Below are 27,563 nucleotides of genomic sequence, written 5' to 3'. Positions count from 1 at the left end.
TCATTTTACTCCATGTATATTAAAAACCATTGAAATAAGTTAATAGTCTGTGCAAACAGGGTTTTAACCCCCGGCGTGGAACTATCTAGCCTTGGCATTGTTCAGCACATTGTGCTTTTCATCATAATTGGAACTCATTTTAAAAGAAAAGTTCCCCCACAACTCATTATTTACTTAACCTCTTGTTCATCCAAAATCATATGACATGCTTCCTTCCATAGAACACAAAAGCATACAATACATTTGTACTGGCGGATCTTTTTAATGCTTTTCCAATGAATGAGAACTAGAGCTTTTAAGCTTCACAAATAATTCGGCTGATTGACTGAGATGCTGCTAACATTTTCTTGTGATGACCCCAGTGTGCAGAGAAGTCGTGATGAGTAGTGTGCAGGATTTATTTTGATAGTTTTTATTCATCCTACACACCTATTGATGATTTGTCAATGCGAGGCACTGCATTGCCTACCGTGAATAAGAATTGAATTTCAGGTTTCTTACACAAAGCTATGTTAACACTTCACAAGACTTAGAATACAGTATGAAGAAAGAGTGCACAGAATCTTGTTGTAGAATTTAGACCATACCGATAAAGATTCAGCCCCAGATTCTGAAGATTAGTCTCAACATTAAATTTCATAAACACTTTGGAATTTCCATTTCAAGAACATTTATTCAATTACCTTGTCTCCTTTGCCTTGGCATAAATTCAGTCTAGATTCAGTCTAGATGAGCATCTTCAATGTGAACCAATTAGCTCGTCCACAATAAGTAATTGGTATTCTGATAGGGGCCTGGTGGACTACGCATGTGTGGGAGGTGGTGTCGGCCATGAAGACTTGAACTTAAGTGGCCCAGATGTTTCATCAATCAGTAAGATAATAAGATATCAAAGGGTCCCTCTGGAATTGTGGCGACGCTCCACCAACTCTCGAAATCGTCTATTCTCTTCTTGCATGTTTTAATAATCATGAAAAGCTAATTTACTCTTGGAGTGAGAGAGATACTCTATGTGTTAGGCTTGGTTATCACGTTGCTATAGGTGCTTGGCAGTTCAATTTTGCAGTCCAGCAGAGCTTAATGCAAAGAAATTCAGTGTGCAGTAAAGGAGGGAATTAGTTTGGTATGTGGTACTATTTAGCTCATGACTTGTTTAAATATGTTTTCAGCCTAGATTGCTTTATTATCGGCACTCTATAAAGTGCATGCAGGGCAGCTCAACTCCTTTATATCTTAATGTTATGACCAGCAAATGTGTCAGGAAACATGACATCCCAATGCTCCAAGTCGTAACTAAACATCTAAAAGGATCTTTATTTGTCTACGTTTTCTGTGAGGTGCACCTTCTTTCCTAATAGGGAGTTCCCAAGGCTGCTTGTCCATTGGAAGCAATGTGCTTGACTTTGTCTGACGTTTTGGATTATTAAGGGAGATAAAGTGCAGGACCTGATTGATGCGAGTAATAAGAGCTCTGAAATCATTTAGAAAGCATTAGAACGCAGAGCTCTGGAAGTGGAAATTCAAAAGGGAGACTGGCAGCCGTCCCTCATAACATAACCGTTTGGATCACACTGAATAATAAATATCAACACCATTTTCTCTTTATCCGAGACTATGCTTTACCTTCACTTTGCCTTCGTCCCCTTCAGCAATGCGTTTCACAGTTGCAAACATGACGTTTAGAACTCGTGATTCTGGTTGGCCCAAAGACCAAAAAAGATGCCGCTGTTATCTTGATTCTGGCCAAACGATTCCAGGTGCTGGACCAAATATGTTTCAGTTGCAAGAGAGTAGACGCCTAAGAACCCCCAGAAACCACCCAACCCCCTTAAAATAATCTTCGGATTTACATGATTCACATAAATTAACTATTTTGGATTAAAAACGGAGAATTTCACAGAAAAGCGTCTAATTTGCAGGTATGGTATCTCATCCTATTTACGGTTTATATGTCTACTGGTCTTCCATCTGAGAGTATGCTTGGCTGCCCTGAATCGGTAAAATGTTTTAGGACACTGACTTGCTAATTGAGGTCATGGGGTCTCTCCAGCAGAGCTTTTCTAATCTCCATAGCCCTCAATCTCTCTCTTTATAACATGCTGAAATGGAGAAGTACCTCCAGGGGTAACCTTTGATATTAAATGGCCCGTAATTCTATGATATATGTCGGCGCCAGTCAGAAAAAGGTGGGCCTTGTGTGTGAGTATGTGCGTTTGTGTGTGTGTGTCTATGAGAATGTGGGATCTTTTCATCTCCTTTTAAAAGTCACAGGTCCCAGATGTGGCGCCTTAGCTCCAACCATTGCTTCATCCCATGGCACATGCTCTCTGCACCTAATGCTGGAGCTGTCAATCACGGTGGCCCAAGGCCAAAAAATATTCAGCATATATCAGTGGATGAATCTCAATTCCAGGGCCGAAAATTCTATCTCACAGAATGATGCCACTCGGATTTGATAAATATGAGATATGACTCTTCCCCAATCTGTGCTCTTCAACCTCATTTACACATCTAATCTCAGGATCTCTTCAATGCAAATAGATTTGACTTGACTGACATGCAGATTTATGGAAGAGATGAACGCGGATATAATTATGGTTATGCGGTTGAATGCTTAATGTTTTTTAAATCATTTTTTAGATGACTTTCTAAACAGTTCTCGGTTATTCATCACGACATGTCATGGTTGGTATCTATTACAATTTGAAATGAATTATTACAGATACATAGAATCGTTAAAAACTGGATGCATGGCACAATTGTCAAGAGGCTATGTAACATTTCATAATAAAAAGCTGTCTTCCCATACTGCTGTCATTGTTTGGGGTAAGATAGAATGCTGAATTCACTTTGCGTAGGAACCTTAAAAGACCACCTCAGAACCATTTCATGTGTAGCTGCCCCAGTAAGACGTGGCACGGTCTCCTAAAAAGACTTATGGGGGAACCATTTAATTGACACAGACTTTTCATGTCCACAGGATGCCAATTGAAGCCTGGTTCACCTACCAGCAGAGTGCTGTTTAGAGACTAAGAACGCGGTGGAGAATGAAAAGGCCGCCCTTGAGCGTAAATGCTAATGGATTTGATTTCTTTCTCCAACATAATAACTACAGCCTCATGTGGCTGTTGAAATGCATGCTTCAAAACGAAAAGTAAATGGATGCACTGGAATATGCAATTCAAAGCAATTAGAGCCAGAGGTGGGTGGTAACGCGCTACGTTTACTTCGTTACATTTACTTGAATAACATTTTGGAAAATGTATACTTTTAAAGGTCCAGTGTGTCATTTTTGGGATGATCTATTGTTAGAAATGCAATATAAAATTCATAGCTATGTCTTCAGATGTGTGTAAAGAGCTTACAAGAGCTCACAGTGAAGCATTGTGGTTTTATTACCTTAGAATGAGCTATTTCTGTATCTACATACATCGCGGGTCCCCTTGCATCTTGTATTTCATGGTCGTCGTCTCTTTTTACTGGGCATTCCCAAAGGATTGATTCTTTTGAGTCGATTCTTTTGAAAGCATTAATTGAACAATCGGCAAACCCGTCTGAATAGGTTCACAAATCAGTTCACATGATTTGTTCAGTTCGCAGCACGATCTGTATCGTCTTAAGTGGCAGGTTACTCACTCCTCGTGGTGGGACACGCGTTGAATGAAGTGTATTTGAACCTTCAACCTAAAACTGCAAATGCGTCTTATTGTTTGCCAGCAACGATAAACGGCCGTCATATTTGAACGACCTGTCAGACACAGCAACATAAGCGTGGCATGTTAGACTACAATTACAAGTTAGAGCTTTTCACAACACACGCAATTTGACACAACAAGATAAAACATGAGTTTTGTCTAAAATTATCTTAGGAAATGCTCTGAGTTTAGTCAGAGGGACTAGTTCACTCAAAAATCTGTCATCTACTCACCCCCAGGTTTTCTTTCTAGATAAATTTGAACTCTATTAAGATGAAACAGTATTGTGCGAAAATCTAAATCACTCTTTATTCAAATAAATTCCTAAAGATTTAGAAACAAAACTTTTCAGTGCTGTGAAGTTGTAAAATGAAACTGAGCTTTGAGAAAAATGTAAGAAATCTTGGCAAGCAAGAGAAGTAAAAAACAACAGAGGATTCAACAAATTGTTACAAAATGTTAATAAATGGTAAAACCTTTGTCGATGTATGCTTTATTTCCATAGCTTTTGGATTTTCAATTCATTTTTCTTTGGTAATTCGAAAACATATTCTCTGAAATGCTGTTTGTCTTTTTGCCAAATGCTTAAATGCATTTGATTTTTTTGTCCATTTTGTACCACACATAGCCTACACTTGATATTTGGTTTATTCTTTTCTCTGGAAATCACTATTTGCCACTATTATATGTACAAATTTATATCAACTGCGAAGAAAGCCCCCGAATATTTTTGCAGTCCTTTAACACTTTTTTTGTTATATCCAGATTAATCTTTTTAAAAAGAGGATCCAATTCTTCTTTGAATGAGTCAGATTACTTTGTTCAGAGCCCTTTCATGTTTATTGAATTTATTGAATTTTCAAATGTGTCGGAAAATGTAGAACAGCCTCTAAAAAAATATGAAACAAAAAAGGAAAGAACTCACATGCATGACTTTTTTTGGATCCACATATTGGATTTTGTCATGATTCTGCTGCATCATGTCATGTTTCTCTTAGTGTAGTGGCAGGATCATGACAGAACCTCATGTTTTGTGTGGAGAGAGGCAATTATTGTTCTTATGGCCTTCCATACTCTCTCTCCTGTCTCGTCTTTGTTCCCATCCTCTCGTTACCCTCGTTATTGATTTAATGCCCTTGTGTCTTCTGTCTTGTGCTGGTTCATTGTGGTTGTGTGATGAGTCCATGTGTCTTGTCAAGTCTAGTTCAGTGTATTTGTAGTTCTTGTTTTGAGTTTATGTTAAGTCTTTGTGTAGTTAGTCTTAGTCATGTTATTGTATCCATGTTTTGTTCGGTTACCCCCTCGTGGGTCTTTGTTTTATTATTTATTAAATTATTTGTTAACCCCTTACCCGCTGTCTGCACCTGGGTCCTCTCTCTGTGTCTCACCACGAGAATCATGACAGGATTTGCTATGTAAAATATTTACAGGGACACACGCAAATCTTATTAATTTGTCGTTTCTTCTTTTCAACCAAATACATGAAAGATTTTCAGAAAGCAGAAACACACAACCATAAAAAACTGATATGAAATCACTTTATTTTCCGTTTGTGGTGATTCCATTTGGCAGGAATGTATACAGTCTAAAATCTGTCTATAACGGCATGCAGTGAGGCCAACAGGTGAAGCGCTCGGTAAACACACAGGACACACAGAAATACCAGTTACAACCTCACGTACAGTGCACATCATATGCATGCATACAGTTCATCAACGAAGAGAGAGAGAAAAATGGGCGAGAGAATCGACAGTGACTTAAAAAAATACACCAAATAAGAAACATTTTTTCTCAAAATACAACCACCAGGAGACAGGAAAACAGATTACAGATGGAAAATCACAACCAGATATCTTTGCAACACAGAGGAAACCGCGTAGGACGATGCAATAGAACAACAGACACTTACATTCAGATAACAACAATGGAATAGTATTATAACATTACTGTTTTAGGCAGTATCATCATTAGCATCTGAGAGAGAAAGTGACATTGAGTGAATGTTGAATTAAATCGAGTTTTAAAAATAATGGGTTACAGAGCTGTTCTTCTGCATCAGAACGTGACTGTGTTATAATTAGTTTTCTGTTAAAGAGTATTTCATTAAATGTATATTTTGAAAACAAAATGTATTTTAGAACGTTGATCAAATCTATGAGATCAATTCGTTGTTTTAGGAATCTAATTTAGATCAATGACCAAAAATGTAAAATGATGTCAAAATAAGAGCACAATATCTAAAATATTATGAATAATTTTAAAACGACAACTAATGGCATTCTCACCATAAAAACACTCTTTGGTTTAATAAAAACATAAGCGATGATTGGATGGGTGATATCATGGACTTTGGGCAGTTTTTAATTGTTAGTGCAGCCAATGAAAATTCACCACATCACATAGTCGACACAATGAGATCGACTAAAACCGAGGGCAGTTTATTCACGCATATAAAAAACCATTAAACTACGTAGTTTGTGCTCTAAAAATGGCGTCCGTCGGTTGTAAAGTACACATTGAGACTTTTGTAAAACTCGTCTTTGTAAAAACTCTTGTATGTGTTTTTTTTTAAATCCTAGCAGATGCTTTTGCATGGAGGGTCACATCTCATTTATCCAGATGTGGTACAAGTCACGTAGTTGCCATGTGAACGCAGAAATAGTAACTACATTGGCAGTAAGTTCTGAAACACATTCCAGGATGATTGATAGCTAATTCAATTTCTCATAAATTAAGCATCTTAGGAACTGACTATTTTTTCAGCTGTAGAAGGACACACTTTGTATCTGCAAGCACATTTATTTCACAAACATCGATAAATGTCGAACGTTTTGTTGCTTGTGGTATAAGCTGGCAGGACAGATAGCTATGACATCACTTTGACTATGTGCTATAAAATTAAACTGAGAGATGTACTCTCGGAACACAGCTCATTTAACGCTTTCTAGAGACAATGAATACATTTTTCATTCATATTCACGTGAACTTGCGGCTGAGTATTAGCCACGTGATTCTTCAAGATGGCATGGACGAGATGGAATGTCTGGAATATCTGGAATGTTCAAAGCAATACAATGGCAGCATAATACAAATTCCTTTCTGTATTTTTCTGAATCACACAATTTGCCTATGATGTTCATTTACAAATACACCTTGATGATCAGACTTATGATCTGTGAGTGTTGTAATAAATAGTTCAGTAACAGGACATAAAAGTTGGACACCGTAAAATTAGAACACAACCATACTTATTAAAGCACACAAACATTTTCTTTTAAAAGTCAAAAAGAAACAAAAAGCGACCTGATTCTTTCAAATGAGATTTTCTCAAGAAACAGCATCATACATAAGCTAGCAATAAGCAAGCTTACCAGAGCTGTGAACTGTCATTTAATAGTTATCCTTTGGAAAATGTTTCAAATGTAAATCATTAGCACATACATTTACAAAACTAAATAACAGGCCTGTGTGTATTTTTTAGGTTCTGCATTTTATGACGCTCATAATTTTGCAACGTACACAACAGCATTCTGTACTGGTTTCACCTGCGCTAAAAACACACCTGATAAACGTTATCACACACCTTAACGAGTTAACTTTGACAGTTCTTATAATGCATAAATGAATAAGTAGCGAAGCAGCATCCCATTCTCAAAAATAATTTCAAGTGACCAGCAGTAAGAAATCCTGCAACATTCTTCTCTTCTTTTACTAAGCTCAGTAGTATTTTCTCGGACTGAAACTAGGAAGACAACACCACGTTTGCACACAAACATTCGCTAGCAAATAAGCTTAACATATAGTCTTGAAGATTGCCTGTTATTGCTGATCTGGGTTCGGTTGCCCATCGTCAACTGACACAGGACATCTTCATTTTTAAACGAATATTGCACCAATGTCACTGTCTGTTTACGTAACATGTGCTCACAACCTCATTGTGAGAGCTAACGTAAATAAATGTAGACCCAAAAAAACTAGATTTTACTGTACAGCAGTGAAGATGAAGATTATATATAGCCCTATTGATCCAATTGTGGTTAAACGTGATCAAGGTCACCCCTAACATTCTGTAAACGCAAGACAATTCATAGTAACATCTTGCTCTACGGTTTACATCTTGCTTCGGCCCGGTTAGCTATATGTATCTTATTCCATATGAATCGATCAAATCCATTGTCTGTTAAAGTCTGGCATGTGTGTGTGTAACAACATAATGAGGGACGTAGAGTTAGGAAGAACTACAGAGATAGACCAATATGCTATTTAACTTGTCTGTCGGACAACAAAATCCAAAACCAGAGTTATTGCCTCGAATTTCAGTGTATTTCACCTGAAATGGCCAATGAAATGGGATACAGGGAGCATACTGATAAACAAAATATTGTTAGCATGCTTGGAGAAAAAAGCAAAGCAATGTGTGATAATGTTAAGTTGTCTTTCGTAGTACAGTTTTGAGTCAAATGAATCTTGTTAAAACTCACGATGACTGAAAGCTGGTAGGCCAGTTTGATGAATGAACATCAAATGAAATGTCACAAAGACTATTTTACAAGTACACCACATGGATTTATCAATAAAACTCTATAACAGAGCAACGATCAAAATATGATATGATCTGGAGAGATCTCTCCAGGATAAAATTATGGCTTTTACTCTTAGTCATTGTTTATTTCTATTTCTATATATATCTATATATATGTGCATATCGATATATATCGATATATATCTATCTATCTGTATTCACGTACAGCTTTTTCATTTGCTATTTACAAACAAAATAAATGAAGCATGGAGGATATTTGCTCTAAGGTCTGGACACTGGGGCATTAAACTTGTCTTTGAACAGGAAACCAATGTGCAGTAGACATGCATATGCAACAAATCTGCTCCACACATTTTTCTTCATTTGTTCAATCCCAAAAATGTCACAAAGGTTTATACCCCTCAGTTAAAGACGATGTTATGGCACACGGGTCGAGTCCAGAGATCTTAGAACAAATGCGAGAAAGGGAAAGAGAAGGTGGATTTTATGACATGGTTTATGTATAGCGACGACTCATTGTGACAAATGTTACTTTTTATTAAACATATCTTGAAGTGGTCCTGGCAGGAACTTCATGACTGTATCCACGATGCTTTCCTCCTCCTCTTCCTCATCTCCACAGCCGGCTGGGATTGCTTTCTTGGGACGGGTCAAACTGCCCTCGGACGCCTGCTCCATGGCTGCCTGGGCCTCTGCCTCCTTCTCCTCCTTCTTCTTGATGCCATACTGAAAGGTAAAACAACATCACGTCATCATCATTTTTTTGTAGAACGTGACCTTTTGTTATTTTCAAATTAAAAGTCTGAGTGCTACGAAAAGTAAAAGCATCCCTCTGCTTGATATGTTAATGCACAATGCAACAGTGCAACCTGACTATATTTCTTTTCCTAATAGTCTTGTTGTCAAATTAAATACTGCGTCCACCCTGACAATGGTCCGTATCCTCTTGATTGGAGTACAGATGGATGAGCATAGGACAATTTCGACTACCCTCGATTTTAGATTGCCTCATAAACCGGGTGTTCATTTGGGGATCGTTCAAATTGGACGGCATTCACTATGTACCTTTGGTTAAAGTTTGGCAGCCTGCCATGTGGCAAGTCTGTATAATTATTTGATTCAGACAGTAAGCGTAATGAATCTCAGATCACAGACACTTTCTCATTTGCAAATGTGCTAATTTAAAATACCGTCCCGAATATTGGCAGAGAAATCCACTTCATTAGAGAAGTGCTTAGATGACAAATGGTTCATTTGTTCTGTTTCACCCCCAAAGGGTCTGAAGCTAAAATGACAGCTTGTTAAATCTACTGCTTTGCCCATTTGGATACATACAGCACTGTCATTTTACTTAAAGATGAATCTACAAAATTAAGTAAAGAGTGCATTACATAGTATTAATCTTGTTGTTTTACATGCTTTGTAGTGTTTAAACTTATACTGCATTGAATAGAATTCACAAACAGTAAATCAAAGCACTGTTTATTTCCTCATGCAATGCATTTTTTGTCACTGTTGCTAAATTTAAATGTACATTTATGCATATGGCAGATTCTATTATTCAAAGCGACTTACATTGCGTTATACTATGCATTTGTATACTGTATATATTTGTGTGTGTGTGTGTATGCTATACATTTGCTATGATGAACAAACTGACAGACAAAATGTTACCCAGTGAATTTAATTATGGAACATTTCTACCTCCAACAACTGGAAAAAACACCAAATTGCTCACATATTCAGCAACGGCAAATTTCAACCGATTTTCCTGCTTTTCTGAAACCATCCACCGGGACTGACATTTTGTCACTTATGTACTTATGGCATCTTATTAACACAGCTTAGTCTGAGTAATACTTAAAGGGAGTGCTTGGCAAACCCTGAAGTTCAGCTGGCGAACCAAAGACTTTTCTCAGTATTTCAGTCACGTTTTTTAACTGAATGTGGAGATTCGTCCTTAATCCGTGTGGTAAATTAGACTCGTGGGGTGAAGGCTTATGGGAAGAGAAACATGCCTTCTTTGGCCTCCCATCGTCTCAACATGGCTTTGCATAAGAGTATCTGTTTTAGTCAAACCGAGTAAGCTCGCAGGAGATCAGCCACCATTTTGAGAAGCCATGCAGACAATCTGTGAGTCTCAGAAGCCCAGAGTAAATTATCATGATGAACTTATGAATGCCAGGCCTGCAAAGAATAATTATTTTAGTACTGACTTGAGTGTCATTTAATGTCATATTTAAACGATTGCTATTTGTACTTCGTAGTTTTTTTAAGAGCAACATTTAAGGATGCCCTTAAATTTAATGGGCTGAAGTTGTTTTCGTTTTAATGGTGTACTATCCACTGTATACTATGACCGTCTAAGTTGTTTATAGAATATGACAATAAACTAAACATCCTAAAACTATGATAAAAAGTAACACAAACTAAAAAGTTCAATGATGTGATATACTTTCATATATTATCAAGCAAAAGTCAGTCCACTTCTCAGCGTTCTCTATAATAGTGCTTGCCAGAGTTGGACTGCTATTTTTCCAATTCCTTTGGTTGACAGCATGCTTCATGGCCCATCCATCCCGCTGCACAAAATACCACTCAACTGAAACTTTCCACAAAGTAACATGCAGTCTACCACTAAAAAAAGTCCAACACATAAGGAAAAACACCCAACAATACAGTACGACACCGCTTACGTTTTGTATTAATGTGATTGTTGTTGACCTCAAATCCCATATGCCAGGACATCATGTTTAAATAAAACACCTAAGTGTATTAGCAAAATTACTTATATTTGCAGATATTTGTATGCAGTACACACAGCAACAGTATGCATGTGTAAAATCCAAATTGTCTGACTAATATAAATCATTTGCATTCTTTATATGACTCATTGAAGCTCAGCAAGTATGAAATGCCAAAGTCGTTGTATAAAAATAATTTCTGTATGACTTATTTATTGTTGTGTGAGTTTGCATGCTGTAAGAATTATTCTAAAATCACACAGATCATTATAAAAACATTATAATGTCAATTTAGGTAAATTTGTCACAGAATGATAATGATATTTTTTGGTTTATGTTTCAAGGGTTCATCATTAATATGTCTACACTATGACACCTGCGTCAATCTAAATGTATGAAAATATGTGCCCTAGGGTCATTTGAACATCCTGACGGTTATTATTGTAAATTAATATTTCATGAAATTAATTAAAATTTACCTTGTCCCTGATGCCCTGTCGAACCGATTCTCTTTCTGATTCCATTTTTGCATACTTCGCCTTCCTCTCTTCTTCTTGTTGCCTGAGGGCCTCCTGTCTTTCTTCCTCCTTCCTATCGGCATCAGGGTCCTTTTCCTCCTCGCCCCCCAGCATTTTGCCCATGTCTTTGGTCGCCCCTTTGAGAGAGAGAAAGAAAAAGGAACAGAAAATCACTCAACAGAATCCATGAACTGCAAGAAAGGCTCCATTTTGAGAATGACCTCCAGCACAAGGTCGATCGGTTTGTCATCCAGTTTCTTTTATAAATACCCTCAATGGCGACTGCTCTCTTTGTGAGTCGGATGTAAGTAGGACAGGCCCCACGATGAGGACAATGGGTCAGAACATTACCACAAAGGGGCTCCATTATGACCATGAGAATTGAGGGATTTCGACACCAGATAATAAGTTCTGATCGTATCTGGTTCTGTTCATCAATCATACAGTCGCTTGTTAACAATCCACAATGTGAATATGTGAGATTTTCTATTTCTTTACTGTTTATCAAACCGTACTTATGCAACATTTTGTGATGTTTGGTTGAGGCAGGATTACTTTTGTTAATGAGGGGATAATTCTTCTTTTCCACTAGAAAAGTGCCTATAAGTCTTAATGAGCAGCCAACAAATGGCATCTCTTAAGGACAATACAAGCTGTACAGCATATAGAGAACGTTTGGGGAGAACAGAAAAGCATTTACTGCACCAGTTTGTAAAATACAGATGTTTTTTGCGAATTGCCCTATTGTCGTGCGCCGATCAGTCTGCACGACCCTGCATGAAGTTGAAAGCACTAGTTTTAAGGCCGCTACGCGTCTTTTGTTTGAAACTTGAGTCTATATGTGGAGTTCCATAGTCTCGTGCAGGACTAATCAAGATGAGCGAGTTGACCTGCCTTAAAAGGACCGTAAAGGTACATTAGTTTCTTATTATACAGTAAATGAAAAAATAATTCATTAAACTAGGTGAGTGCTTGATACTTTATGCTAATGTACTACAATATTTTCCTGGTGTGGTACTACACAGTATATGCCTACAAAGCTAGCTTTTCCGTAAACTCTTTGGCACTTTTCATTTAGTGTTTTTGAAAAAGAAATTATGAATTTATAACATCTGCTGAAAAAATACCATACAAGTGGCGAGCAGATTGCCAAACGTTCTTTAAAATGAAGTATTAATGTCTGTATCAGTTTAATACCTTAGATACTTTTGATTTGAAGTTAAAATCAAAAGTCTACAGTACTTGCTGTCCCCCCATAACCTTTGTGTCTGTGTTGGGTTTACTTGGCAGAACTGAAGTTATCCAAGTTCATGCAATATGTATTCATGTCACGTAGGTTTGTGCTGGGAGACAGAACAGCATGTGAATTCATGAAGGGTTCTGTTTTCAGTCCAAGAGTTTTGTTCCTCTCGGATCAGCAGTTGAGGGCGGCACAATGCCATCGACCAACAGCCCGTGTGGTCTGCGTTCAGCCTGCGTGACACATGGTCTCAGATTTCCCGCTATCTAGAAATTGATTTTAATGAGGGCTGGGCCAGCAGAGATGTGTATCGACTAGCATTTCGGATTTAAAGATTTATGACTTATTTATGAGCCTGCGATGTTTTTTCTCATCATATCTGCATTGTTGAGCAGGTTTTGTGCTCTGGAGAGAGGTGGTGAAAATACAACCCACCAAGGCATCCAGGGACAGATTTAGCTGACATAACTGAAATCTTGCTGAAACTTAGAGATTTTGTAGAGAGCTGTCGTTCTGAATTACCACTCTTTTGGAGTTTTGAGAATATCTCAGCACTGAATAGCTTTAGCAAACGCAAGATTTGAAATGAGAATAGCTGGTGTGTATTCTCCAAGAATATCTTCTAGAGGAACATCTGAAAGATACAAATGGCGCTGCCCCAGAAAATGTGTTTCGCTCTTTTGAAACGTTTCACATGGTGTATGTATTTATACCAGGAATGAATAGTTATGGATGACATTTGAGGTTTGTGTGAACATAAAATGAGTGTATTTGAAAGTGAACGATGTTTTGAAGGCATTTTTACTCTACATCGCAGTCAAGTGCCTGGAGACATCATAAAAAAAATAGAAATTCCGGTCCACGATTCCGGCCAAACCAAAGAAAATGATTGAACGGGAAACTTTCAAACATGAAAAACTCCATCAACACATGCAGTGCCAATTCATTTAAAATAATTTTTCAGCTTTCTATTAAAGTAAAGTTTTTGAAGCTCACAGGCGATCGCTCTGCTCTGCCGTTTGAACTCTAGTGTTTTTCGTGGTCTGTTTTTAATTAGAGCGGTTTTCTCTTGCACGGCACTGGCTCTGGTTTCAGTTCCTCTGCAGCATGCGCTGTTAATCTGCGCTCCTGAGGCTAATTAGCTCATCTGATTGTGACAAAGTCGTTGTGCCGCCGCGTGAGACAGCGGCGCTCTGAAAACTCTGTGCTGTGTAGCGATAGCTACTGTTCAGCCACTCGTGCAGACCACACCACAGTCCCTGAAGTAGATCTCTTCTTCATAGTCTTGTATAGCCAGCGCAAAAAGGATACATTCGATTTTTGTGTATTTGTGTTTCTTTCGTATGATTCTTGCCTTGCAAGCATCTTGTTTTATCAGACAGTACAAAAATGGCTTACTGCATGAAAAGTCCTCATGAAGAAATTTGAAAACATTAAAAAACAGATTAGATATCAGATAACTTTTCAGTAGACGGTCTGCGGAGGTTATAAAGGAGATCATTGTGTCATAGCATCTGACAGAGCCGAGCATTTTTCTGAAGTGCTGCTTTTTTTAACGGCTCAGTCAAATGTGGGCTGAAATGTGACTATGTTGCATGAAGAAGAGTGTGCTGAAGTATATTGTAGCAAAAAACATGAAGAACCATACTTGATCGATGGCAAATACTTATAGGGTTGTGTAGCTTACAGTGTGTTTGTGTGTCTGTCTGCCCTGTGAGAGGAAGTGTGGGCAGATGAGAACAAAATGTGCCACTTTTTACCGGACTGTGTTTAAATGTGTGTGACCTAGAACACAACTGTCAAGGCCCATAAGGCCGGGTGGTGCGACGGCACAGTATATATGGTGTGACTGGGCAGTTCATGCTGTTGCTGTACTGAATAGCCATGATGTCACTTTTGGCCAAAGTGGATTACTGTAACTGACCATGCAAGGTTTAGTTTTCTTGAACTTGATTATTAGCGTCATTATTTACCTTCATATTTAACTTACGTTTAAAGAAGCATATATAGCTTTTCGCGTATTTGGCTTTTCTAGTAAACATTTTTAAACTTCAGGTCCTTGAGAGACTGTGGGAAGGGTGACCGAGTCCCCTGCGGACCGCAGGCACGTGCAGATAGCTCAAGGACTCAGCGTTCCTTTTTTGCTCCATCTGTCTTTATCTCGCACCTGCCAGTCCCCTCCCCCCCTTACCCCACAGAGACATTAACCTCCACCAACAGAAGACCTGAGACAACAATCCCCATGAGACATCCACAAACACCATCACTCACATGATGCTACTCTGCATCAAGAATATGGAACCCTTCCACAGTCCATATGTTTACAGTAAGCACGCCTTTCACCCATCACAATGTAATTATGATTTATTTCATGAGACTTAATATTGGGCCTTCTTTTCTGTTTAGCTGGGCTAGAAGATATTTAGATGTTGAAGGAATACACAGATTACCTTTCAAATATTTATTCAGTTAATACATTTATACAATTTTGACTTATTTGTTAACCTAAATATATTTTTAATAGTATTATTTGGATCTTACTTTTGGACTATGATGACTATTTAGGGTGCATGTGGGAATTGCTTGTTGTTTTCTGAGTGTTATGTTACAAAATCTTTGAAATAAGATATTGCTAACAATATGTATTTGCTCTTGCATTGTAGCACACTGGGTCATTTTGTTTTGTTTAGTTTTACTGTGTATACAGACTTGGTGAAGCACAGGTGCAATGAACAAAGCCCTCATCAGTATGATATATTAGTGCCTTTCAGTCAAGGTCAAAGGGACAAAGTGAGCAAAGCCTGAGAGACAAAATGGAAGTATTTGGCTAGCATACTGTGCTCTAATGAGAAGGGGTTGGGGGGTTATAGGAAGTATCTCCTAAATCTCCCAGGAGCAGATAGTCGAAGAACTCCTGACACCCATCACGAAAGGCTTTTATCACCCATTCTCCGCCATTATCTTCCCGAAACAGAGCGCAAATAGCCAGCAAATGGGACTGATGGCGTGAGTCTGGACTGATCCATCATGGTCTGGGACATTTTTCCGGAAAGACCACCATCTTTCAGCTTTATGCAGGAGTTTTAACAGCTCGCGGCACATCTTGATTTGTCTGAATCAAAACTGATGAAAATCTCCAGAGATTCACACGCAAAATGTATTGTTTTTGTTGTTTCTCTTGGAAATAATCTAAAGGTCATGTTTGCATTTTTCTCTATTAAAACATCCCGCTCGATTCAAGCTTAAATGCCGCGTAAGCTAATGATTGGTTATGTGAAAACACTTTTGCTTTTCATGACATTGTGTCATGACATTTTGGTGACTAGTGCCAGATAAGTCAAATACATAAAATGCTTATTTAAAATGGCTTAATAAAGAGAATCTAGTCCCGCTGCATTTGTCTAGTCATAACTATCCTCTAATCCGTACCGATTCTGTAAATTCAAGTAAACACGTCACTCTTTTTCCGCTCGTGCAGACACTCCACATCTCTAGTATGCAGTATTGGGTAGCACAGCATGCTTATCTTGGTGGGCAGGCAGAAATCGTGCAAGTCCACAGTTGTCTCTCACAGCTTATTACTTTAATCTTGCTGGGTACAGCAAGTGGCAGAAGAGCTCCATCGTCCCGCAATTCTGAGAAGACACACAGACCCCACACCACACAATCTGAACCTGGGGGAATGGGTTATTTTAGCTAAATTCAAAGTGCCGTCACGGTCGCCCACTTACTGCCTTTCAGGTTGTAAACGGTTGTGCCATGAAAAAGGCTTGTGGTGGAAATGAAAAGGAGAGAAGTGTGAGAGAATGGCTTTTGGGTAACGGTGTCCTCTGGATATTGAAGCTTTAGATAAAGCGTTCAGAGATAGTAGTTTGTCTCTGTGATGGAGGTCTGATCATTGGAGCTTACTTTGAAGATTCTTTCGAGGGACTGTGCTGAGCTTGTGTTATAAAATCAACTGTACTAACCTTGCATACCAATTATCAAGCAGCTCAAAGACACTTCCGTCCCGGTATCCTGCACCAGGGAATATCCCCCAAACTGGCGTAGCTTATATTAGAGTCATAGGTGTAAAAATAGTCTGCTTTTTTGCTGCTCTGTTCAAATAGATGATGAGAAATAGGCTCCCAGAAACGAGTGCAGAGCGAGATGAAGAGAAAGCAAAATTAACAAACTGGAGTCTCAAGGTCTCGAAAGTCACAATGGAAGACTTTACGAATTTATGTTTTGTGTATGTTTCACTCATGAGGAGTAGAGCTCACACCTTGATGTTTAGAAGCACATTCGTCACGTAACGCCATTCAAGTTGCTTCGAACTTCCAGACTTAAGAAGAAAGATTTTCATTAAAAAGAATAAAGTTGTAAGACGTCACCCACATCCGTGTTTTCATTAAAGAAAATACCTGTAATGTCGATATGTTGCCTTGGATACACCAAATGCATGGAGAGCTGTTTGAATAGGCCGTTCCTTTATGTTGCCGTCACTTGTGACCTTGAGCTTTTTCATATATGTTTTATCACATTCAAGCTTTGCTTCTGTATAAGCATGTCAACTGCAATCAGACGGAATATCACTTCAAGAAATGTATATATTTGAAGCTGCATTGCTTAACTTTTGTTATGAAATATTATTGACACTATCGTCTTTAAATGTAAACACTTATTTGTAAACCAATAAGGAACAGTTCGTCCAAATATTTTAAATGACTCTTTCTCAAGTTGTCCCAAATCTGTGTTCATTTCTTTCTTAGATATTTGGAAGAATGCTTGTAACCAAACAGTTCTTGGCCACCATTGACTACCGAAGCAGGACATTTTTTTATCCATTTCTTTGTTCTGTTGAACACAAAAGAAGATATTTTGAAGAATGTAGGAAAGCAAACAGTTCTGGGGCACTATTGACAAATATCGTAATGTAGTCAATGGTGCCACAGAATTGTTTGGTTACAAACATTGAGGGTGAGTAAATGATGACAGAATTTATTTTTCGGTCCTTTAATATCATGTGAATATATGAATTAGTTTCATCTTCTGCTAAACATGTAAAAAACTAATACTTATAAGATAGCATAACTGAGTGTAATTCAAGTGTCTAACTCGCATATTTACTCTATAATTCCGAGAAGCCCATGTAAATGAACTATAATGAGATAAGCCTCATTTCATTTGCATATCAGGTGCAGCTACACACGCCCCTAATTGTGGATTCGGCAGCCAATTAAAAAGGCTTCTCTGGCAGGGTCGCCGAGACTGAGCCTGTTATCAACACCTGTTGCCACATATTTGCGAATTAGCATTCAGCTAACCGGTTTAGAGTCCCTAACAAATAATACGCTTCACGTTTGCATTGTTTGGTGTCATAATTGTCGTTGTCTCACACATTTAGGACTTTTCTTTGGACCGGCTAATTAGTATTAATACTGTTAAGTCTGAAGTTGCTTTACAACTTTCTTTTACACTTCTTATGTTTGTCACAACTTTAATAAGCTGTCTTTTCAGAAAGCGTGAAGTAGAAGCCGGAACAATCAAAACAAGATTTTTTTCGTGTTGTGCTTTGGCAGGGTGTGTAATCTTTCGGTGGGTTGTGTTGTCACCTGACACACTGTGAAAATACGTTCACACTTACAAATTAACACATACCTGTGCGTCACACTTTCTTCATCGCCATTTTTTCCTGCACACGCTGTATATATAGAGCGCGACTTTTGCGTGTTGAGCTCCATGATATTTAAGAGCTATATTTTTTTCAAAAGGATATTTTCAACCAGATAACAGGTTTGATCATTAGGGTGGTGTTAAACATTCAGCGTTTCAACATCCACATACATGTTGCCCAATTCATTTGACAAAACTCTATTTTGATAAAACTGTTCGTTTTTAAACAATAGAGAGTTACTATTTGTCCTGTTTTGTTTCCAACACTTCTATGTATGATTTTACTGCTTAGATATTATAGGTCATTAGACTTTTTGGAGTTTAATGTTTAAATTGCATGATGAATATATATTAAACATGTGAGATGAAACCATTGTTGCCACCCAGTAACATTTGTTCATTGGCTAAACTTGCGGCATTTTTTGTCATTGTATTGATCTCTTCTGAAAGTTTTTTTATGAAGATAGAAAGTGTCTTTTCTTAGGACCAAATCTAAGCTGGAGCAAAAAGCAAAGCATTAAATATTTTTGGTCTCATAGCTGTGCGGGAGAAATACATTTTTAAAGAGATCGATTTGTGATTTTCTTTCAGGCAATATCATTTATGTTTAGCTTATTCAATTGAAGTTAAATGAATGTATCAGCAGCTTCTATCGTCTATTGATTGGCGTTCAGTAAAATCAGATTTTTCTCATGAGTGGACGTCTTGCTTTAGTTTTTTCCACTCAGTGTTGCCCCTTCAGGTTTTTTACATTTCTTTTTATACTGGATTGTATGTATTCACCTGTGCTTCTAAAATATGAATATTTATAATTGGTGAAAAATGGCTATGGCTAAATTCTCAGGTTAGGTGACAAGTAAACGATGTGAAAAGACGTGTGCGGATTGTCATGACAACAGAGAAGTTTAAGATGTTGCTGATGTGCAAAGATATGTGAACAATGGGCAAAATATAATTTAACGATTAAGCTTTTTACAGCATTGTTTAATTATTAGTTTAGACGTTCTACGACAATAACATTTTCTGTAATCACACTTAATGACTAATTTGGCTCTGGCCACAGGGAGCCTTGCACCCCATACAGTCCATGTAATTTGCTATATTTAGCACAAGCTCTGTAACATTGTGTACACAATCATAAGCGAGTGTTCAGACAAAATGATTGACAGCTCATTAGATCTTCAGGCCTTGTAAATGTCAGAATAGGTAGAATAAGGTCATTCTTAAGGTCCACTGACTTGCACGAATTAAAGGTCAGAGAGAAAGGTCAGACTCAATGATTGGCCATTAGGACAAATCACGGAAGCTCTCAAGAATCTTATAGCCTGACTCATGATGTCATCATGTAAGAAAGAGAAATAGCTAATCACTTTAATATCTTAGCCTTGTTTCCTGGACAGCATTGAGATTCAATGGAGACCAATATGAGATATTACTCCTCAGAATGAAACTGCATCCTAACTACCACCTCAGAAAAAGTTATAATTTCAAGTAATTTCTTTTCAAATTCTTCTAAGGCCAAATGATCCGAGCTATGCTCTTTATGCGATTTGCTTTGTTGAGTTTTTCAGAACCCTGCAATGTTTTGATACCACCAGTGGTTCCTCTTTTGGAGACATCCATCTGCAAATGGCTTAGGCTATTTACAGTATAGTTGTCGCTACATATTAAGGCCTAGTCTGACAAAGCTCAAAGCGCTATTGTCTCTCGAGCATTAAAAAGGCAACCACCGGGAAACAACATTTTCTTCTCGTGCATTATAAAGTATTAGCCTTCTTAATATGCCTTTTTACATTCTGCGTGAATCACCCATTGATCTCGCAGCTATTCTGATCCCTAAGATAACTAACATCATTATTCAAATGTAGCCTACATTTCGCCCACCCTCTGCCAGTGTGTGACAGAATTTGTTTGCCTTCAGTTAATCGTGTGATCTATGAAAACTCATTCAAGGACAATCCCATTCCCAGCGTGATGCTCATGAGAAAGCCACGTCCGGGTCAGAGCGACACTCGAGATCTCTAGAGTGATTCTCATCAGAATACATTATTCAAATGCGTGGTGTTGGTTAAGCATCTTTGTATTGGTCTCGCTCTCAATCACATCTTCTCTCTGCAGCCTTTGAAAAATCCATTGGGCCAGATGTCCTGAAGCACTGAGCCGTTACGCCAAGGTCAAGGACGACTCTAATGCATGCAGGTCACGTAAGCTGTCCATTCACGGGTATTTATCGTGCTGACATCATAAGGGCAATGCTGTGTTTCTCTGTTGGCCTTTTAAAAACCACTAGGATGGACAGACAGAGACAGGTTGTGTTTGGACGCAGGTGAACTTGATTGACTTGATTTTTTTGATCAAAGACAAATCCATGACAGCATGCGCGCCATCCTAGTAAATATTCAGATAAAAATAGCCAGTCTACAATTCTCCAAAACGAATTTCGCTAACAAAGAAAGACATTTCTCTGTTTGTCTATTTTTGTTGAAAGAATATAAATAATGCTTATTTATTCTGTCTAAGACTTTCAGTAAGGATGTCAAGTCATTGGACTGGGACAAGATCTCCGCTAGGCTGAGATTCAGAGTAAATCAGAGTTTCAGTGACGGCTTAATTGTGCCGCCGCTCCTCTCTGAGTCCATTAATCTAGTGTTAATATGACAGTTAAAGTGTTGGCCTCCATTCAGACCCCAAAGACTACAGCACCGCACAAACACGTTGATCCATGGAAAGGCCAAATTTGCATTAAGTTTGAATTTTTATGTGTAATGATCGAAAGAATAATGTTAATGAACCCTGTTTTAAGCACCATGTGACTTATAGAAGCTATTTAAGCAAGTGGTAATACTGAATTTGTAATTAATATTTAGTATTGACCATAGTGAAAAATATTTGAATTTAAGATAAGAAAAATGGCATACAGTATATGGTTGGCCAAAAGATGAATATTTGCGCTGTTTGTCGAGGTTCATCCTACCCAAATGCTTAAAAGGATAGTTCACTCAAAAATGGTGTCTGGTTTTGTGTCCATACAACGGAGGTCAATGGGGGTCGTTGTTGTTTGGTTACCAACGTTATACAAAATATCTTATTTTGTGTTCTGCAGAAGAAATGAAGTCATACTGGTTTAGAATGACATGCCAAGGAATTTCATTTTTAGGAACTATCCCTTTAAACCCATTGTGGCAAGCAGGGCGGGACAAGAGCCGCGAGGGAACGGCGCGAGCGCACCGGTCTTGCATCTCTCACAGAGGAGCTCCGGAAGCATAAGAGAGGAGCGACAACAGGGAAGGGCGAGAGAGGACCAGGCATGGACTTTATGTTGTGTTTTAGTGTATTTGCATGGCCGGCAGTCGACCGTGAGAGTCGTTATCACTCACGTCACCAACCTCGCGCCGTTCCCTCACGGCTCTTGTCCCGCCCTGCTTGCCACACCCATTTTAAGTTTATAGTTATACTTGTGATATGTAAAGCTGTAATAAAAGGTGATGGTTTATGTTTGGAGGATGTACCCTTCCATGCTGATCCTAAAGTAAAGTGCTTTAGCAGCACACTGTTGCTATGGTTACCTCATCAGGTATGCACACCTCCTGTTACAAAGCATATAAACTATAAGCACTAAAAACAGGTGATGTAAGCATTTCTATACACTACTGTTGTTTAATAGCTTAATACTGTATTTCTGAAATATAGGACAGTTGGTGACCTGACGTTTCTGTTGGAAATTCCAAGAACTCTCCAAAGTGAGCGAGTGCACACTGAAACTAAGACAGCCATGCAACATGTTCCTGTTTTCGATACGCTGACAAATTCACAACTGTGACCTTCTCCTTGTGAAAACAGACATGACCAGGAATACCAATAGCTGTGTCGAGACGATCTGTTCATTTCCCTGCATCCCTGACATCCGTTTTTTCTTCGAGGTGCCTCAGTTGGCGCCTCTCTCTGAGATTTTCAACCAGGACAGCAGCAACACAGGTAAAGAGCGGTAAAGGGTCTATTTTTTCTCTCACAGTAGTCGCACACCTTTGTTCTTCAAGCTCTGAGGTTTTAAAGAGCCGTGTTTGGGTTTTCAACATGGGTTTTCGAGACAACGCTCCCTAGTGCGGTGCTGTGCGAATGCTCTAGTTGGTTTCCTTAAAAAGATGTTTTTTGAAAATAATCAAACCTAATGTCTTCAGACATCTGGCAATTCGCAGCGAGTGTTGGGGAATTGCAGGCCTTCAATTGAGAGCACAGCTGTCTCCTGAAGGATGTACTTACAATGGTATTGAATGGTTAATCGACCACACTTACTAGGGTTGCTCGACTATTAAAACCTTGATGATAGGCACGTTGATTCACTTGGATTTATAGACATAAAATACAATATTTATCTAGCTTGACACTAATGCATGCTATTTATTACTGTATGTATGTCTAAAGCAAACAGCTTAACCTGTAGTGCATCCAAACTAATTCAACCAAGCACACATTCCACTACGGTGCCAAAGCGTATTCTTGAGTGTCAGGTGATATTTCATTTCAATAATGCATTCATTTTTGTGTGCAACCCTGAGGAGATGTACAGTAGAACACACTGTCTTGCAGACATAGTCACAGTAGACCCTGAAAACTCAGCCTCCCTTCGAGTTATCAGACTCAACACTCAATGAGCCACATGGCGAGTGTTTTGCCCCTCTGGCCGTTGCTCAAAGACTGTGTCTCTGATTCTTTCAAACAGCGTTGGAGAGATGCAGTCTGTGTACACACGGCCATTGTCCGGATCCATTACATTCGTCATTACTGTAATGCATCTGACAGGGCCTGCTCACTCGAAAGATTAACCTTTTTATCCTTGAGGGGGGACCGGCGAATGGCGCGGACCTCCTAGGCTTTCTTTGCGAGGCGCTAAAGCAAGAGGGAGCGAGGAAGCAGGCTTCAGACGTTGATCAATCTGGTGCCAGAGCCACCCGGACGCTTCACGCACACAGTCGTGGTGGAAAGCCCACGGCCGAACTGTACAATAACAAGCTGGCTCAAAGCCACGTAAACAAAAGCCCACAGCAGCCAGGAAGAAAACAAGTGATTCACATGTGCTGTTTGTCCAAACAGATCAGTCAAGGAAAGTTGAGAAACTCTTGAGGGCTTTTCACATCAAGCTTAACTCTTGATGGGTTAGTGTGTTAGTTTGCAACCTGTGTAAAGGTGTTTTTTAAATATAAATTTAAAAAAATTGTATATTAAATTTATGATTTAGTACAGCTTGTTTTGTTTTCATATTCATTTATTGTAATTACTCTGTTTGCTAGTTTATTTTTAGATTTTTCAGTGATGTTTTAATATTTTTGTCTTTCTGTTTATTTTTAGAGTTTCTTTCATTTCTCTTTCAGGTAATACAGATTCAGTCAAATTTCTTATTTGGTACAACAGTATATATTGTTCGCTATTCTGTCAAGATTACACAGTTGTGAGTTTTTTATTCTTTTGGAAAATTAATTTTTGTTTGATTTAACTATAGACCACTTCGGATGACGTAAAACAACGCTGGTCCGACGCTGGTCCAGTTTTTGTTTTTTAAAACCCTACAGACGTTTTAAAACCTATCTTTTAATATATTTAAGATATAATTATGTATGTAGGATTAAAAAGTCAAATAAATGAAACGTGCCTCCGGACCATTGTTTACATTTTGCGAACTGGTCTATAATAACCGTCCACTGTATGTTTCTTTGATTCTTTGTTGTAATTCTTTGTTTTGTTTGTTTCATAAGACTTGGTATCCATTTATCAGCAGTGAACATGATGTGCTATGCACTAGCGCTAGTCAAAAGTAACAAGAATGAAATAGAATTGTAAAATGATGTTGGTAATGGATTTAGATTTAGATTTATGAGACAGCCTAGGAGCTGCGAACATGGGGCTTTGATTTTAGGTTTACAAACTCATTCCTGGTTAAATAATCTATTTCTAAGATCGTCTCATGTAATGAGCAGATTGTAATTAATCAGCTTCGCCTTGATTGCATTCCAGCATCCTTCTTTCCTAATGGAAATCATTAGTAATGAACCGCTCTGAGCATGTTCCAATATTGTCCCTGTTTTACCCCTCAAGTCTAGCATGCCGTTTTGGTTTCCCCTCATTTACAAAGCTCGGTATGTTACCAACACGACTTGGAAAGGGGCACGTTGTGACATCATGTCATGTGACTCAACCACCTCGGTAGGCCCTGATGCCTCAGATGACACGCCCGTGGACCACCCACTATCTGCCCTGTTCCTGCTGGTAACATTTTTTCAATCATGTCACCTTGTATCACACTTCATGTGAGGTTTTTCAGCAGCAAAAATGGACGTCGCATGTGGACCTCAGTGTGAAAAAACGCCTAAATTTTGATATATGTACACTTTGTAGCCATTGTTTAGTTTTATGAATGCGCTGTACCTTGTCTTGTTGTTTGATGGATTTGATAGTAATTTTTCTTCAAGCTTGAAATTAACCAAAATATCCTTTGAATAATTAATAATGCCTGGCTGAGGTGTAACAGTGACATTAATCACGTTAAATTCCATGCAAACGTGTTGACAGCTCACGTTTGTGTTAGAAAAGCAATTACCTTCAAAATTTGATCTAAAGAGAGGGAAATGAGTCAGAACATTGTTACATTTATTGTTCAAAGCAAATATATTAAGGAATAGCATTTAAGGAACAGTTTATCCACTTTCATGGTGCATTTTTAGATATTTCCAGCCGGTGAAATATCCCGTAACTATTCCAAAATCTTACATTTGTGTTCAAAGAAATGACACGAGTCGAGCAAATCCAGAATTTACTTTTGGGTGAACTATTCCTTTAAGATCCTTTTTCTCTGGCCAGACCATTTCAGTAAAAGCAAACCCTCTGGCCTGTTAATGTAATGTAACAGAGGCTTCTCTGGCCTTCTCGTTGAATGCTCTGTCATTACGGGGCTGCTGGTCTCTATGTCTGCCTCCATTTTGAACTATTATACTGCAGTCTCTGTACATTAAGCGCAAATGGGTTGCTAATTACATTCCCGCATCAGCTTGCTGGTCCACTGTCTGCTCTGACTTACAAATGACCTCGCTGCTCGGTCCTCGCCTGATGTTTTCTTTCCTAAGAGTGCTCAGTTCTGCACTTTGCCTTCGTCATTTCAACATAAATGATGTTCATTGTTGAAGGGAGCTGCTGGGAAATGGGTGTGCAGTATTTTTGACCTTTCCATGTGTAGTCACGCATGATCTGGAATAGTTCATCTGCAGAATTGTTTGATTGCAATTATTTTTGCTCCTATTATTATTTAATGGGCCTCCTTCTCCTTTTGGGCTTCTATGAAATAGAAAAGCAAATGCAATCTGTTTACATTTTTTCAATGAAAAAATATTGTTCAGCAAAAAGCTGATCCTTTGATTCGAATATCAATGTGATACACGATGCACACGATTTCATTATTTTGTGCGCCTTGCAAATTCCATCTATGCATGCAAAGCTTATTTCTTGAATTTTCCCCTCTTCGTTTTCAGGTTAAAATTTGATTTTAAATCCCCGATTTGTGTCAAAATGGTTTTGGTCCTAACTGTATATCTTATCTTCCCTCCCCAGGACGGGCCGTTTTGGTCCACAGCGTTTGGGAGTCAGATGCATTTGTGCACCTGACTGTATGGACGTGACAGATATCACAAAGCTGTTGTTTCAAGGACAACGCTGCCCAATGATGTCTGCATTCCAACGAGTCCCAGACGTCCACACGTCTGCCAGCTCAGCACTCCCAAAAACGCAGCCCAGAATGACCTCTCCAAAACAGAGACAGCCGTCCCGCTATCATTGTCTCAGCCAGTACTGTGTGTGCCAGTTTGACTCTCTCAAGGTGATGTTTTAACTGGATTAAAGGTTCTTGATATGTTTGAGAACTGATATGGGATTGATCTTTCTTTTGACCTCTGAACTCTTCTGTTCTTTTGCCTGACTGTTCGTCAAACAGAATGCTTTGGCATTTTAGAGGCATCTCTGGTCAATAAGAAACCGTAAGAAATCTGTGACCCTCAAGCATTCCTGCATTACATTTTGGAGTATTTTTATTGGGTCCAGTTGACACACAGCTGCTGCTATGCTTTGACTGCTGAGGTTACTCTTTTGCTGTTGTTGTACGGGATAAATGCGCAGATCTAATAAGGACAAATGTATTACACTTTGCTTAGTATACACACCACATTGCTAAGCCTGTGAATCGAAGAAATCTGCAGTCTCATCAAAACACCAGCTGCAGCCACAACTGAGGATTTGGATGTGCTTTCCTGTCTTCTGTGTTAATTTGTCATTGTGCTCATGTTTTTATTCAAAACAACTTACAATATACAGTACGCATCACAAAAACAGCCTTTCTGAGGCAGCATGCCGTGTATCACCATTTTCAAGGACACAAAATCAAAGGGGTACAGTGTAGGTCGTGTTAAAAAGATTAGAACGTGTAACCTTTCTGTTTCCAGTCCAGCTCTTAACCTTGCTTCTTTTTTGCAAACCTATGGTAACACTTTACAATAAGGTTGTATTTGAAAAGTTCATTTGCAAAGGTTCATTTGCAGATCTGATTTTGAATATAAATCAAACTACAGTAATAATAACTAAAATAAAATACATGACACAATATCTGTTTTTTGTAATGAACTCTTCCTTTCATAACGTAAAATAATAAATTTGAACTTGGTTTAATCTTAATACTTTTTTAAAATCTGAAGTAATCTGTTAACATTAGTCAATGCTCACTGTTGGTTCATGTTAGTTAATGCTAGGGGTGTCAAACGATTGATTGCGATAAATCGGTATTTATACTATGTGACTGTGTACTGTGCATATTAATTTTGTTAACAAATACATACATATATTTAAGAAAACCTACAAATTAATTAACGTTTATATATAAGAGCAATTATTGATCAATTTAAATACATATCTGAATATTTTCAAAAAATATATACATGTATGTTTATGTGTATATGTAAAAAATAGACATATACAGCGTTATGTAAACACAAACATTTATTCTGGTTGCAGTTAATTATGATCAATTGTTTGACACTACCAGCTAACAGCTAATGCATTTCCAAATTTTAAGAAATACAACCTTAAAAACTTAAAAACTTTTAAAAAGTCAAATAACTTACAAGTTATACTTTA

General features: G+C 38.3%; 1 protein-coding gene across 1 annotated transcript in view; it reads right to left on the bottom strand.

Annotated features, from left to right (window-relative positions):
* Nucleotides 1-5,213: 5,213 nt before the first annotated feature.
* Nucleotides 5,214-27,563, bottom strand: part of cplx1 (complexin 1) — a 33,426-nt gene continuing 11,076 nt past the window's right edge. Inside the window, exons 3-4 of the mRNA XM_079479814.1 lie at nucleotides 11,462-11,637; nucleotides 5,214-8,964 (exon numbers count right to left, since the gene is read on the bottom strand). Of these exons, the coding sequence (XP_079335940.1) occupies nucleotides 8,767-8,964; nucleotides 11,462-11,637 (374 nt within the window). The 3' untranslated portion in view covers nucleotides 5,214-8,766. The remainder of the gene's footprint in view (nucleotides 8,965-11,461; nucleotides 11,638-27,563) is intronic.

The sequence above is a fragment of the Barbatula barbatula genome, assembly GCF_947034865.1.
Source record: "Barbatula barbatula genome assembly, chromosome: 18".
Lineage (NCBI taxonomy): Eukaryota > Metazoa > Chordata > Actinopteri > Cypriniformes > Nemacheilidae > Barbatula > Barbatula barbatula.
The sequence above is the reverse complement of the archived record's forward strand: the minus strand, read 5'-3'. Positions and strand labels throughout refer to the sequence as shown.